Source organism: Geotrypetes seraphini, chromosome 8, assembly GCF_902459505.1.
Source record: "Geotrypetes seraphini chromosome 8, aGeoSer1.1, whole genome shotgun sequence".
Taxonomy (NCBI): domain Eukaryota; kingdom Metazoa; phylum Chordata; class Amphibia; order Gymnophiona; family Dermophiidae; genus Geotrypetes; species Geotrypetes seraphini.
The window spans coordinates 174,561,695-174,578,192 of NC_047091.1; the positions used below are offsets into that span (position 1 = coordinate 174,561,695).

Genomic DNA, 16,498 nt, shown 5'->3' on the forward strand with positions numbered 1-16,498 from the left:
CCCGTAGCGACCATCTGTCTATCTGCTCACAGCAGAGGAAAGACTCTGATGGATAGAGCAGCTTTCAGCTCTGTCTCTACTGAGATCCACCACAGCATTTGGAGACCTGGGTAAAGGGGCACAACAAATACACACTGGACCCAGGAGTGGTTCTAGCACCCGTTAATGTAACAGGCTAAAAGACTAGTATCTTATAAAAGAAATGGAAGCAAGCATAAAGACAGAAATGTGGATGAATGATTTTGTTTGTAGGTTTACGTAAAGCGCAGCTCTAGTTGTCAATCTTCCAGCTGTTTAGGGACTTTGGATCATCTGTTATATTTTTGTCCACTGATACTTAGTTTCTGGAAGTCAATTTGGGGACAAATAAATCTCAGTCTTGGGTCCTCTATCCCCTTGTCCTATGAGGCGGTAATTTGTGGTACGTTACTTCATGTTAAGCCTGCTTTAGACAAGTATAAAAGTCGCCTTTTCCTGATCATGACAGGAATAGGTGTTCGACTGGTCACCCATAATTGGAAGAACCATGACAGGGTTAATTACACTTTATCCCAGGACAAGCAGGCAGGTATTCTCACTAGTGGGTGATGTCATCAGACAGAGCCCCGGTACGGACGTCTCACAAGCACGTGTTGCTTGTAGAAACTTAAAGTTTCTAGATGCCCGCACCGCGCATGCGCCGGTGCCTTCCTACCCGGAGATCCGGGCGTGTCTCCTCAGTTCTTTCTTTTCCGCGGAGCTGAGAAGTTCAACTTCATCATGCGCTAGCTGAATTCAGTTAAATTTGCCTTCCTTGTCCGCGTTTTCGCCTTTCTTTTAATTACAGTTAACAGTTCTTTTATTTTCGTAAAAAAAAAAAAAAAAAAAGAAGATTATTTCCTCCGGCGGGTCGAACGGGCCGGCCACGTGGCTCAGGCCCACTGGCTTCGACCTCGCGGCGGAGATTTTCCGGCCTATGTCCCGGCCAACCACCGGGTTTAAAAAGTGCAGCAAGTGCCAACGCGCGATTTCACTCACGGACCCTCACTGGCGCTGTTTGCAGTGTTTGGGCCCTGACCACATCCCGAAATCGTGCGGGCCTTGCTCTACCCTTACGGCACGCTCATTCAAGCGGCGTTGCCTATTGTGGGAATCGATGTTCAAGATGGACGCAGCTAAGGATCCCACAGCCTCCACTTCATCTGATACCTCCCCGGTTCGGGCGAAACCGGCATCGACCACCCCTGCATCGAGTGTGGTGAAACCGGCATCGCTCGCCCCGACACCATCCACGAGCTCGACGTCGGTGCCTGCCCCGGTCTCCTCGGTTCAGGTACCTCTTCCTTCCACAGTGCCACCAATGGTCATCAAAGTGCCGAAAGCTGCTAAGCAGAAGCACTCGACCTCGAAGGAGCGCGATGTCCGTGCAGGAGGACCCCCTTTCGGTGCGGATCCCTCCCTATCGGCTTCGCTACGGTCCGTGCTGGAAGCTCAATTCGTTGAGCTCATGCAGACCATCGGACCCGGGCTCATCGCTGCCATACAGGGTGACCTCCCGGTACCGACCCAAAGGGGCGGTCCGCCCCCTCCCCCTCCCCCACACCGTTCGACCTCGACAACCGACGAGGACGAACGGGGGAGGGCGGCGATGCCCACGCGGCAAACCTCGCTTACCGATATGCCGCCATTAGAACCCATTACGCCTCCGCGCCAACATGGGACCAGACCCCCGCTCGATACTCGAAGCCCTGGGCATAGTCAGGAAGAGTTCTTCCGCACTCCTTACCAGACTTGGGTAGCATCGCAAGAACCCGCATCGCAAACCCAGTTGCGATCCACCGCTTCCAGCCCTATCCACTTGGGGGCCTCGGGAGACCATGCGATGCACATACGATCCCGATCCCCGTCCCGCCACCGAGACGGGCACCGATCGAGACACTCATCCTGGCACTCCTCACGCCATTCGGAGGTGTCACCGCAGAAAAAACTGCAACGTAGGGGATACTCCTCAACAGAGGTGTCCCCTCCGAGGGGCCCGGAGTACGAGGAGACACCGGTACCCGATTCTCCTTGCCACTCCCCGATGTCCACAGACCTGGAGGCCTCATCCTCCTCCAGCCCGTCCCACAGACCGACGCTGGCGGAACAATTGTCCTTCTCATCATTCCTCCGACAAATGGCGGATGATCTGGATGTGACCCTTGACACGGGCTCCAGATACTCCAAAGAGTATCTGGACACCATGCACTTACCTAACCCTCCAACGGAGTCGCTTCGGCTCCCCTTGCATAAATTACTGGACCAGACCTTCATGCAGTGCTTCGAAACGCCGTATTCCATACCGGCGATCCCCAGCAAACTCGATGCTCGATACCGCATCGTGCACCATAAAGGGTTCGAGGGCCCCCAACTCTCCCACCAATCCCTATTGGTCGAGTCCTCCCTCAAACGCTCTCATCCCTCCCAGGTCTACGCTTCTGTACCGCCGGGCCGAGAGGGAAGAACGATGGACAAATTTGGTAGAAAATTCTACCAAAACTCCATGATGGCGTCACGGGTGCTAAACTACAACTTCTTTTTCTCTTCCTATCTGGAGTTCTTCTTGCCGGTACTCCGCAAGTTCACTCCGTTCATAGACAACCAAGCTCGATTCGAGTTCGAGGAAGTGGTAGCCTCCCTCTCCCAATTACGACTCCAGCTGATGCAATCCTCCTTCGATGCATTCGAACTCTCGGCACGCGCCGCCGCAAGCGCGGTAGCTATGCGTCGCCTGGCATGGCTCCGTACTATCGATATGGATCCCAACCTACAGGACAGACTCGCCAACGTACCATGTGCTGGAGCCGACCTGTTCGATGAGTCTATCGAAACTGTTACCAAGAAGCTGTCGGATCATGAAAAATCCTTTCAATCCATCCTACGGCCCAAACCCAAACCTCAACAGTCTCGACCTTCCAGGCCACCCCTGATTTACCAGCGGCGTTACATGCCCAGACAAACGCCCGCGGCGAGACAGCCTGCGAAGAGACAACCCCCCCAGAAGTCTCAGCAAAAAGTCCAGCCACCCGCTGTACCTAAGGCTCCCCAGCCCTTTTGACGCCCCTCCCGGGAGCATAACCTCGGCCTCTCCCATAGGGGGCCGCCTCCATCTTTTTTACCACAGATGGGAGGCCATAACCACGGACCTATGGGTCCTCTCCATCATAAGAGAAGGATACTCCCTTCAACTCCACCGGGTCCCCCCGGACCATCCTTCAAGAGAGTATCCTTCAAGCTCGACGCAGACCGCCCTTCTTCTTCAGGAAGTCCAAAACTTACTTCAGCTTCGGGCGGTCGAGACGGTCCCGTCAGACCAATTGAACCGAGGGTTTTACTCCCGGTACTTCCTCGTCCCGAAGAAAACGGGCGACCTGCGACCCATTTTAGACCTTCGGGCCCTCAACAAGTTCCTGGTCAAAGAGAAGTTTCGCATGTTGACTTTGGCTTCTCTATACCCCCTCCTCGAGCAGAACGACTGGTTATGCTCCCTGGATCTCAAAGAGGCCTACACTCACATCCCCATTCACCCGGCCTCCCGAAAGTTCCTCAGATTTCGGGTGGGAAATCTGCACCTACAGTATCGAGTGCTACCATTCGGCCTATCTTCGTCCCCCAGAGTCTTCACAAAGTGCCTGGTGGTAGTGGCCGCAGCACTCAGGGACAGGGGTCTACAGGTCTTTCCATACCTCGACGACTGGCTCATCAAGGCCCCGTCAGCCCCAGAGGTCACTTCGGCGGCCTTGGCTACAACCTACTTCCTCCAGAATTTGGGCTTCGAGATCAACTTCTCCAAGTCCCATCTACAACCTACCCAGTCCCTCCCCTTCATCGGAGCGGTCCTGGACACCACCCGACTCCGAGCATTCCTGCCCCGGCAACGCATGGAGTCTCTTCTTCACCTCTGCCAGTCGGTGATCACTCACCAAACCATACCGGCGAGACAACTGATGGTGCTCCTGGGCCATATGGCCTCCACAGTACACGTGACACCCTTTGCCAGACTCCACCTCAGGATCCCCCAGTGGACCCTGGCATCACAGTGGAATCAGACATCCGATCCACTATCCAAACGCATCGTAGTCACACCTGCTCTTCGGCAGTCTCTACTTTGGTGGATGACCTCTTCGAATCTATCCAGAGGTTTGCTGATGCACTCTCCCCCCCATCAGAAAGTTCTCACAACCGACTCGTCGAATTACGCATGGGGGGCCCACCTGGAGGGTCTCCGCACCCAAGGATTCTGGACCAGTGCGGAAAGACTACACCAAATCAATCTATTGGAACTCAGAGCCATCTTCAATGCGCTCCAAGCTTTCCAACATCTACTTCACGACACGGTAATCCTCATTCGCACAGACAATCAGGCTGCCATGTATTACATCAACAAGCAAGGGGGCACGGGCTCGTCCCTCCTTTGCCAGGAAGCTCTACGAGTCTGGGACTGGGCGGTGCGCCACAACGCCTTACTCAGAGCAGTATACATCCAGGGGGAGAACAACGTCCTAGCAGACAAACTAAGCCGTCTGCTACAACCGCACGAATGGACTCTCCATTCCAACCCCCTTCACCAAATCTTCACGCAATGGGGGACGCCTCAGATAGACCTCTTTGCGGCTCCCCACAACGCCAAACTGCCTCAGTTTTGCTCCAGGATCTACACTCCTCATCGCCTCGAGGCAGATGCTTTTCTACTGAACTGGGGGAAACGATTTCTATATGCGTTCCCACCATTCCCGCTGATCCAGAAGACTCTGGTCAAGCTGAAACTCGAACGGGCCACCATGATTCTAATAGCCCCTCGGTGGCCCAGACAACCTTGGTTCTCCCTCCTACTTCAACTCAGCAGCAGGGAACCAGTACCACTTCCAGTGTTTCCTTCACTACTTACTCAACATCAAGGATCACTACTTCATCCCAACCTGCAGTCTCTCCACCTGACAGCTTGGTTCCTCTCAACGTAACCCCTCACCAATTCTCACAAGAAGTGAGGGAAGTCTTGGAAGCTTCCAGGAAGCCCGCCACTCGTCAATGCTACTCCCAGAAATGGACCAGATTCTCCTCATGGTGCGTTTCTAAGTCAAAGGAACCCCAGCGAGCTTCCTTATCCTCCGTGCTGGACTATCTCCTGCACCTATCTCAATCTGGGCTCAAGTCCACATCCATACGAGTCCACCTGAGCGCTATTGCGGCGTTCCACCAACCTCTACAAGGGAAACCCCTCTCGGCCCATCCGGTGGTCGCCAGATTTATGAAAGGACTCTTCCATGTTAACCCTCCTCTCAAACCACCCCCAGTGGTTTGGGACCTCAATGTAGTCCTTTCCCACCTCATGAAGCCCCCGTTTGAACCACTCAACAGGGCCCCTCTGAAGTATCTCACCTGGAAAGTTCTTTTCCTTGTAGCCCTTACGTCCGCTCGCAGAGTCAGCGAACTCCAGGCATTGATGGCGGACCCACCATTCACAGTATTCCACCATGACAAGGTGGTCCTCCGCACTCACCCGAAATTCCTGCCTAAGGTGGTCTCCGAATTTCATCTCAACCAATCCATTGTACTTCCAGTATTCTTCCCTAAGCCTCATTCTCACCACGGAGAATCGGCCCTTCACACTCTAGACTGTAAACGTGCCTTGGCTTTCTACCTGGATCGCACCAAGCCACACAGAACCACTCCTCAACTTTTTGTCTCCTTCGACCCTAACAAGTTGGGAAGACCCGTATCAAAGCGCACCATCTCTAACTGGATGGCGGCTTGTATCTCTTTCTGCTATGCCCAGGCTGGATTATCACTCCCTTGTAAGGTCACAGCCCATAAGGTCAGAGCAATGGCAGCCTCAGTAGCATTCCTCAGATCAACACCAATCGAGGAAATTTGCAAGGCTGCCACCTGGTCCTCGGTTCACACATTCACCTCACATTATTGTCTGGATACCCTCTCCAGACGGGATGGACAGTTTGGCCAAACAGTATTGAAAAATTTATTCTCTTAAGTCGCCAACTCCCCCTCCATCCCACTGAGGTTAGCTTGGAGGTCACCCACTAGTGAGAATACCTGCCTGCTTGTCCTGGGATAAAGCAATGTTACTTACCGTAACAGTTGTTATCCAGGGACAGCAGGCAGCTATTCTCACGTCCCACCCACCTCCCCTGGGTTGGCTTCTCAGGCTAGCTACCTGAACTGAGGAGACACGCCCGGATCTCCGGGTAGGAAGGCACCGGCGCATGCGCGGTGCGGGCATCTAGAAACTTTAAGTTTCTACAAGCAACACGTGCTTGTGAGACGTCCGTACCGGGGCTCTGTCTGATGACATCACCCACTAGTGAGAATAGCTGCCTGCTGTCCCTGGATAACAACTGTTACGGTAAGTAACATTGCTTTTTGGTGGGTAAATGTGTGTACCACATATAAGTATGAAAGAATGATGGTGGAACGTTTGGGGACTAGTAAGTCCTTTAATGATGTATGGAGTCCATTGACTACTTTTCTTGCATTACAGTAAGGGTCATGTTTCTTCCCTTTTCATTAGATTTCTTTACATATCCAGGGAGGGTGGGTGGGTGGGGGAAGGGAAATGTACGTTGAGAAGTTAAATTATTTAATTATAATATTGAAATCACATCATATGTTTTATTGTATTAATAATTAAGATGAGGATGGGAGCCAGTGGTACCTCGGTTTACGAGTGCACCGGTTTGCCAGTGTTTTGCAAGACGAGCAAAACATTCGCAAAATCGGCGCCTCGGAAACCGAGCGCGCCTTGATTTCCGAGCGCCCCCCCCCCCCCCCGCTATCCGGCACCCTCCCCCCGCCATCAGGCACACCCCCACTGCGACCTGAGGTCCCCCAACCCACCCGAACCCTCTTCTTACTTCAGTGTAGCCTCTGCACCGGCATCGGCACCAGCATGTCCTGCCGGTGCCCGAAGATCTGCCTCCTGTGCTGGGCCTTGAGCATGTGCGCATGCTCAAGGCCTGAGAGTTCACGTTCGCTCAAGGCCCAGCACAGGAGGCAGATCTTCGGGCACCGGCAGGACATGCTGGTGCCGGTGCGGAGGCTACACTGAAGTAAGAAGAGGGTTCGGGTGGGTTGGGGGACTTCAGGTCGCGGCGGGGGTGTGCCCAATGGCGGCTGGGGGGGTGCCGGATCGCGGGGGGGGGGGGAGGGCGCTGGTTCGCGGGGGGGGGCCTTCGGGGGGAGCAATGTCGGTTCTCGTGGGGGGGGGGAGCAGCGCTGATGGCCTCGGGGGGGGGGGGATGGAGGATGGGAACCTATCAAAGCGAGTTTCCATCATTTCCTATGGGGAAACTCGCTTTGATAAACGAGCATTTTGGATTACAAGCATGCTCCTGGAACGGATTATGCTCGTAATCCAAGGTACCACTGTAAATGATTGTTTAATGTAATAATTGTATAGTTATTAGTGCGTTTTATGCAGTATTTATGATTTTATCAATTGTATTGCACTATCAAAGTTTGAAAATCAATAAAGATTTAAACAACAAAAAAAAATCTTCCAGCTGTTTGAGTCTTTCCTATGTTATGTGGAAGGATAACGCATTGATCTCAAAAGTATTTACTGTGAATTGCAGTGAAATGGACAAGAACAGTGCTCAGACCGAATGTCCATCAAGCCCAGTATCCTGTATCCAACAATGGCCAAACCCAGGTTGCTTAACTGAGATGGGGGCTGGTAGCTTGTGCCGGGACGCCGCGGACTTGCTGGCAGAAACTTTTTCTTACCATTTCCCGATGGTCAAGAGGAACTCTAAGATCCGGGTCTTCCCGGAGGAATCTAATCCACCAGTTGGCCCGATGGACGTCTTTCTCGAGTGCGGAGCTTGAGCGCGAGAACCGGAGAATTCCTCGGCTGTGGGAGGCATGCGGGCCGAAGCGTCGATGCTTTCTATTGAGGGCACCACTCTATTTCCGGAGGAGAGGAGTCTTCCGAGTCGCCCTGGGGTGCTAGAGGAGAAGATGGAGGAGGAAAGGGCCCGGAGCATTCTTTTTCCTGCTCAACAGAACATGGGAGCTGACTCTGGAAGGGGGGTGGTCAGAGAAGCCTTTGAGACGGTCATCGGAGCACTCGGAGAGTGAGAAGCAGCAGATCTCTGAAGATTTCCTCAAGTTGAAAGCGACTCCTGCTGAGATTACAGGTACAGTACACCCCCCCCCCACCGAAATTCACGAGGATTCCGTTCCAGGAACACCCGTGAATTTCGAAAAACATCGAATATGGTTTTTCAGCTGATCGAAGGCAGGAGAGGGCAGTTGGGGTGCCAGCAGGTGCTTAAATTGGACTTACGAAGCCGGGCACATTTTCCGACCGTCTTTTCCTGGTACTAAAGTCATGGTTACACCAATCAGGAACTGCTGACACGCCAGATAGCATTTCAAAGCAGTTCCTGATTGATGTAATCATGACTTTAGTACCAGGAAGAGGCGGTTGGAAAATATCGCGAATTAGAGAGCCCGCGATTTGCGAACCGCGAATTCACGGGGGTTTACTGTACTTTGATTCAACCAGTGGGGCTTGGAACAGAGCTTGTACCCATGCAAAGACCCAGGGTTTTCGATATGAAAACATTATGGGAAGCAATATCTAATTTACAACTCTCTCTGGGGACTCAAGTGCAGCATCTTACAGCGCGTTACACGACGGATGTTTCAGAAAATCCAAATCTAAAAAAATAGAATATCAAGTCTGGGAAATAAGTTTGATGGACATGAGACCCAGATTAAAAGTTGTTGAATCTCAGGCCTTAACTTGGGTTAAGGACAGTGGCAATCTCCATTTCAAAGTAGAAATGCTGGAGAACGTGACCAGGAGATGTAATCTTCGGATTATAAATTTTTCTAATCTATAAGAAGATAAGAATTTGCCGCTGCCGGGTCAGACCAGTGGTCCGTTGTGCCCAGCAGTCTGCTCCCGCAGTGGCCCCCAGGTCAAAGACCAGTGCCCTGAGACCAGCCCTACCTGTTTACATTTTGGTTCAACAGGAACACGTCCAACTTTGTCTTGAATCCCTGGAGGGTGTTTCCCCTATTTGAATCCCTGGAGGGTGTTTCCCCTATAACAGCCTCCGGAAGAGCATTCCAGTTTTCCACCACTCTCTGGGTGAAGAAGAACTTCCTTACGTTCGTACGGAATCTATCCCCTTTTAACTTTAGAGAGTGCCCTCTCGTTTTCCCTACCTTGGAGAGGTTGAACAAACCTGTCTTTATCTACTTTGTCTTGAATCCCTGGAGGGTGTTTTCCCCTATGACAGACTTCGTAAGAGCGTTCCAGATCTCTACCAAACTCTGGATGAAGAACTTCCTTATGTTCGTACGGAATCTATCCCCTTTTAACTTTAGAGAGTGCCCTCTCGTTTTCCCTACCTTGGAGAGGTTGAACAAACCTGTCTTTATCTACTTTGTCTTGAATCCCTGGAGGGTGTTTTCCCCTATGACAGACTTCGTAAGAGCGTTCCAGATCTCTACCAAACTCTGGATGAAGAACTTCCTTATGTTCGTACGGAATCTATCCCCTTTTAACTTTAAAGAGTGCCCTCTCGTTCTCTCTACCTTGGAGAGGGTGAACAACCTGTTCTTATCTACTAAGTCTATCCCCTTCAGTACCTTGAATGTTTCGATCATGTCCCCTCTCAGTCTCTTCTTTTCAAGGGAGAAGAGGCCCAGTTTCTCTAATCTCTCATTGTACGGCAACTCCTCCAGCTCCTTAACCATCTTAGTCGTTCTTCTCTGGACCCCTTTCGAGTAGTACCATGTCCTTCTTCATGTACAGCGACCAGTGCTGGACGCAGTACTCCAGGTGAGGGCACACCATAGCCCGGTACAGCGGCATGACAACCCTCTCCGATCTGTTCATGATCCCCTTCTTAATCATTCCCAGCATTTTGTTTGCCCTTTTCGCCACCGCCGCATATTGCACAGACGGCTTCATCGTCTTCTTGACCAGTACTCCCAAGTCTCTTTCCTGGGGGGTCTCTCCAAGTACCGCCCCGAAGATTTTTGTTACTGACATGCATCACTTTGCACTTATCCACGTTGAACCTCATTTGCCAGCACATGATACGTTTAAGAAATATCTAACTGAAATTTTGAAAGTTCCCGAGTCGTCCTATCCGCCTCTCTCTAAAATTTACTATTTACCTAATAGAGTTAGGATCAAATTTACTATTTACCTAATAGAATTGAGGAGCCAAATGCAAACCAGCAGAATTTATCTGCTAATAGCTTGGATTTAACGAATTTCTTAGAGAGATCTGACAGCGAGGCACTGGTAACTGCTACTCTGTTTGTACAATTTTCCATTGACTCAGACAGGGAATAGATGCTGAAGCTTTTTTTTTTTTTTAATATAAAGATGTTCCATTTATGTCAGAAGTAGTGAGAATGTATCCAGACGTGTCACGCTCTTCTCAGAGGAAAAGAAAACGGTTTCTTATTTTGAGACCCCAGGCTCTGCAATTGGGGGCAATGTTCGTTCCGAGATACCCCTGCAAATGTGTCATGGTCTATCAAGGGAAAAGATAGGCATTTTTTTGAACCTCAGCAGTAGTCAAAATGTATTTCTGCTAAAGGGTAAAGGGTAGTGACTACGTGAGACCTGCTACTTTAATACTAGCTCAATCAAGTTTCAAGTTTAATTAATTTTAATATACCGACCATTGACATGCACCTGGCCGGTTTACAATGCTAAAATAAATTTTTGTAGGGGGGGAAATGTGAACATTAAATGGACAAATTACAAATATGAACATGAGCTTGAGGATAAAGGGGGAGGGGAAAGTTAATAATTACATCATTAAAAACAAATTAATTAAAGGGAAGGGGGGAGGATAAAAAACAGGAATGGGGATCGCTTCTTAAAAGTGGTTCATGTTTATTTTGCAGACTGTTGGAAAGGAAATATTTAGAGGCTATGTATGAATGTTTTTAGTTTAGTCTTGAATTTGTTGAGTGAATTTTCGAGGCGGAGTTGAGGTGAAATAGCGTTCCATAAAGTTGGAGATACAGCGGAAAAATTAGTTAAGTTCAGGGCTTGTCCAGCCACATCTTTATTTTCCTTTGTATAATTCCCAGTGAAATATTTCATTCAAATTCGTAGCTTTAGCCTCCGATAGTGTGAATTAACGATACAAGCTGGCATATTTGCTTTCCTTGTTAAATTGAGAATATATATACAGTGGTATCTTGGATTACGAGCATAATCCATTCCAGGAGCATGCTCGTAATCCAAAATGCTCGTTTATCAAAGCGAGTTTCCCCATAGGAAATAATGGAAACTCGCTTTGATGCGTTCCCCCCCCATGAGAACCGGCATTGCTCCCCCTGAAGGCCCGGCACTCCCCCCCCCCCCGCGATGTGATTGGGCACCCCCCGCCATGATCCGGCACCCCCCCCAACGCTTCTTACCCTCATCTGGGCACTGGCACCAACATGTCCTGTGCTTGGTGCCGGTTCCCGAAGATCGGCCTCCTCTTCTGCTAGGCTTTGAGCATGCTCAGATGCTCAAGGCCTAGCAGAAGAGGAGGCCAATCTTCGGGCACCGGCACCAAGCACAGGACATACCGGTGCCGAGATGAGGGTAAGAAGCGTCGGGAGGGGGGGAGGGTTCCGGATCGTGGTGGGGGGGTGCCGGATTGCGGAGGGGAGGGTGCCGGATTGCGGGGGGACCTCGTAAATCGAGCCATGCTCGGTTTCCGAGGCGCCGATTTTGCAAAAATGTTTTGCTCGTCTTGCAAAACACTCGCAAACCGGTGCACTCATAAACCGAGGTACTACTGTATTTTTATAGAATGGCTGTCAAAATGGCATTGTATTATTTCTTTCCTTTTTTGATTAATATGTTTGTCAAAAAGTTAAATATAAATAAAGAATTTAAAAAAAAAATCAATAATTTAAAGAGAGGGTAAGGTTAGGCAGACTGGATGGAACATTAGGGTCTTTATCTGCTGTCATCTACTATGTTACTATTTATGGCCCAGAGTGCTAAGTGATCCAACTTTCATAGAATTACCTATGAGCGTCAGATCAGCATTGGAGCATTTAGCACTCCAGGCCTTGGTAGAAAGGGTAAGTTAGGCACCTATCTTTAGGTGTCTCTTATAGAATTTTCACGTTAGGAAATATCCAGGACTTTTTCTTCAGAATGTGAAAACTGGTACTAAGTTTACTATTTGAAGTGGATGCCAGCGACTGTCATTCTTTACTGTCTCTCTGAACCTCAGTCCTTCTACACCAGCATTCTTCAATGCAAGGCTTGAGGGTCAGTGGCTGGGCTCATTCATACTCTGATTCTTATGTGAGCCTAGTATAGGACAATTAAGCCATTGTGACATCACTGAAGCTTGCTCTTAGGCATTGGTGGAATGAGGTATTATGACATCACAATCTGAGCTCTAGAATGTTGCTACATAGTAACATAGTAGATGACGGCAGATAAAGACCCGAATGGTCCATCCAGTCTGCCCAACCTGATTCAATTTAAATTTTTTAAATTTTTCTTCTTAGCTATTTCTGGGCAAGAATCTAAAGCTTTACCTGGTACTATGCTTGGGTTCCAATTGCCGAAATCTCTGTTAAGACTTACTCCAGCCCATCTACACCCTCCCAGCCATTGAAGCCCTCCTCAGCCCATCCTCCACCAAACGGCCATATACAGACACAGACCATGCAAGTCTGCCCAGTACTGGCCTTAGTTCAATATTTAATCTTATTTTCTGATTCTAGATCCTTTGTGTTCATCCCACGCTTCTTTGAACTCAGCCACAGTTTTACTCTCCACCACCTCTCTCGGGAGCGCATTCCAGGCATCCACCACCCTCTCCGTAAAGTAGAATTTCCTAACATTGCCTTTGAATCTACCACCCCTCAACCTCAAATTATGTCCTCTGGTTTTACCATTTTCCTTTCTCTGAAAAAGATTTTGTTCTACGTTAATACCCTTCAAGTATTTGAACGTCTGAATCATATCTCCCCCGTCTCTCCTTTCCTCTAGGGTATACATATTCAGGGCTTCCAGTCTCTCCTCATACGTCTTCTGACGCAAGCCTCCTATAATTTTCGTTGCCCTCCTCTGGACCGCCTCAAGTCTTCTTACGTCCTTCGCCAGATACGGTCTCCAAAATTGAACACAATACTCTAAGTGGGGCCTTACCAATGACCTGTACAGGGGCATCAACATCTTCTTCCTTCTACTTATGATTTTAAAGTGTTTGAGGCTTGTGCTGATGAGGACGGAGCTTAGGCATTGGTGGAATGAGGCATTATGACATCACAATCTCAGCTCTAGAATGTTGCTATTTATGATTTTAAAGTGTTTGAGGCTTGTGCAGATGACGATGGAGCTTAGGCATTGGTGGAATGAGGCATTATGACATCACAATCTCAGCTCTAGAATGTTGCTATTTATGATTTTAAAGTGTTTGAGGCTTGTGCAGATGACGATGGAGCTTAGGCATTGGTGGAATGAGGCATTATGACATCACAATCTCAGCTCTAGAATGTTGCTATTTATGATTTTAAAGTGTTTGAGGCTTGTGCAGATGACGATGGAGCTTAGGCATTGGTGGAATGAGGCATTATGACATCACAATCTCAGCTCTGGAATGTTGCTACTCTTTGGGTTCCTGCCAGGTACTTGGCACCTGGGTGGGCCACTGTTGGAAACAGGATCCTGGGCTTGATGGACCTTCTGTCTGTCCCAGATTTTTTTACATGAGTAGTCAGACAATCAATTAACCCCAATTTATATTTCATGTCGCTGAAGCTGCTATACTGAATCGTTAAGTAGCATAACAGGGGTGTCAAAGTCCCTCCTTGAGGGCCGCAATCCGGTTGGGTTTTCACATGCTAATGGATCTCATGCATATTCATTGGGGAAATCCTGAAAACCCAACCGGATTGCGGCCCTTGAGGACTGGAGATGCCCATGTCTGGTCTAGGGCCCAGGGGTGTCAAAGTCCTTCCTCGAGGGCCGCAATCCAGTCGGTTTTTCCAGGGTTTCCCCAATGAATATGCATGAGATCTGTCTGCATGCACTGCTTTCACTGTATGCTAATAGATCTTATGCATATTCATTGCGGAAATCCTGAAAACCCGACTGGATTGCGGCCCTGGAGGAGGGACTTTGACACCCCTGGCCTACGATATCAGCGCCTAATTCATTCCACACCCAAACTCCGCTTCTAATTATGCCTACGTTTTGGGTACCTCGGTGTAGGCACTTAGGCCCCCTTATATCAAGCAGTGTTAAGAGTTTTTACCACAGGTCGCTGCAGTTAAAGCGCCGACGCTCATAGGAATTCTATGAGCGTCGGAGCTTTTACCGCAGCAGCCTCCAATTTTTTTTTAAAAACCTAACGCGGCTTAATAAAAGGGGGCCTTACTGAGTTAGGTGCCTACCCCAAATTTAATTTTTTAAAATTTATTTTTTTAAATCGGGTTTAAAAGGCGCTTTTAATTATTAGCGCCAATTAACCAATTAAAAAAAAAATTAAGTTAGGCGTCTAGCTCGGTAGGCGCCACTTATAGACTCAGAGCCTTTCTGTTCAACCACACTTCAAAGCCATCATGCTCGGTTTTTCACTTACCCGACTGATTAGCTGCTCTCCAGTTTCCGAAGCAGTGATAAGCTTACAAAGTGCCTGCAGTGCAGGGTGAGGCAAACCTGGAAGCAAGCAGAAACCATGCGTGATTCAAACTCCCTATTCTTCAAAATCAGCCGAGCAGAAATGAATAAACGTACACTTAGGGCTCCTTTGACTAAGAAGCGCTAGCGGTTTTAACGCACGCACCAGATTAGCACGCGCTAGCTGAAAATCTACCGCCTGCTCAAAAGGAGGCCGTAGCGGCTAGTGCACGTTGCAAATTATCATGCGCTATTCCGCGTGTTAAGGCCCTAGCGCGGCTTTGTAAAAGGAGCACTTAATCTTTCATTCTCAAAGGAACAATGCGGTGATTAAACTAAATAAATTCCACCCCTTTTCCTTTTGATACAAAGATCAGTAATTTCTTGGGTCTTAACCTCTGAATGAAAAAAAAAAAAAAAAAAAGCTTCAGGTTCATTAAAATTTGGATATACCACCCTAGAGAAATACTTTTTTTCAGAGAGGATTACATAGAATAAAACAGATGTAAATAAAAATTAAAAACTAGAAGGAACAGAAAAAGAGAACTCCATGTGTATACAGAAAAGAGAAAAGGAAAGTTATAGAAATAAAACAGGCTTCACAACACTTTGCAACTGAATTTTCCTAATGTATTGCAGAAAACTCCCCCCCAAAAATAAGGAAGTTTAAGAGAGATTTGAAAGAACTGGAAAGACTGATCCAAATGGGGGTTAGGAGAAATACGAAATAAGGAAGTTTTATAGATCTGAAACAACTGGAAAGATTAATCCAAATGGGGGTTTGAAAGAACTGGAAAGATTAATCCAAATGGGGGTTAGGGGAAATACAAAATAAGGAGGTTTTAAGAGAGATTCGAAAGAACTGGAAAGATTGGATCCAAATGGGGGTTAGGAGAAATACGAAATAAGGAAGTTTTATAGATTTGAAAGAACTGGAAAGATTAATCCAAATGGAGGTTAGGAGAAATACGAAATAAGGAAGTTTTATAGATTTCAAAGAACTGGAAAGATTGATCCAAATGGAGGTTAGGAGAAATACGAAATAAGGAAGTTTTATAGAATTCAAAGAACTGGAAAGATTGATCCAAATGGAGGTTAGGAGAAATACGAAATAAGGAAGTTTTATAGATTTCAAAGAACTGGAAAGATTGATCCAAATGGAGGTTAGGAGAAATACGAAATAAGGAAGTTTTATAGAATTCAAAGAACTGGAAAGATTGATCCAAATGGAGGTTAGGAGAAATACGAAATAAGGAAGTTTTATAGATTTCAAAGAACTGAAAAGATTGATCCAAATGGGGGTTAGGAGAAATACGAAATAAGGAAGTTTTATAGATTTCAAAGAACTGGAAAGATTGATCCAAATGGGGGTTAGGGGAAATACGAAATAAGGAAGTTTTAAGAGAGATTCGAAAGAACTGGAAAGATTGGATCCAAATGGGGGTTAGAAGAAATACGAAATAAGGAAGTTTTATAGATTTCAAAGAACTGGAAAGATTGATCCAAATGGGGGTTAGGAGAAATACGAAATAAGGAAGTTTTATAGAATTCAAAGAACTGGAAAGATTGATCCAAATGGAGGTTAGGAGAAATACGAAATAAGGAAGTTTTATAGATTTCAAAGAACTGGAAAGACTGATCCAAATGGGGGTTAGAAGAAATACAAAATAAGGAAGTTTTATAGATTTCAAAGAACTGGAAAGATTGATCCAAATGGGGGTTAGGAGAAATACGAAATAAGGAAGTTTTATAGAATTCAAAGAACTGGAAAGATTGATCCAAATGGAGGTTAGGAGAAATACGAAATAAGGAAGTTTTATAGATTTCAAAGAACTGGAAAGATTG

At 47.8% G+C, this 16,498-nt stretch overlaps 1 protein-coding gene across 5 annotated transcripts in view; it reads right to left on the reverse strand.

Moving 5' to 3' along the window:
* TTC28 (tetratricopeptide repeat domain 28) overlaps positions 1-16,498 on the reverse strand; it is a 1,476,681-nt gene that overhangs the window by 18,437 nt on the left and 1,441,746 nt on the right. For all 5 annotated transcript variants that reach the window (XM_033956276.1, XM_033956279.1, XM_033956281.1 and 2 more), the window contains one exon: positions 14,616-14,692. In XM_033956276.1, the coding sequence (XP_033812167.1) occupies positions 14,616-14,692 (77 nt within the window). The remainder of the gene's footprint in view (positions 1-14,615; positions 14,693-16,498) is intronic.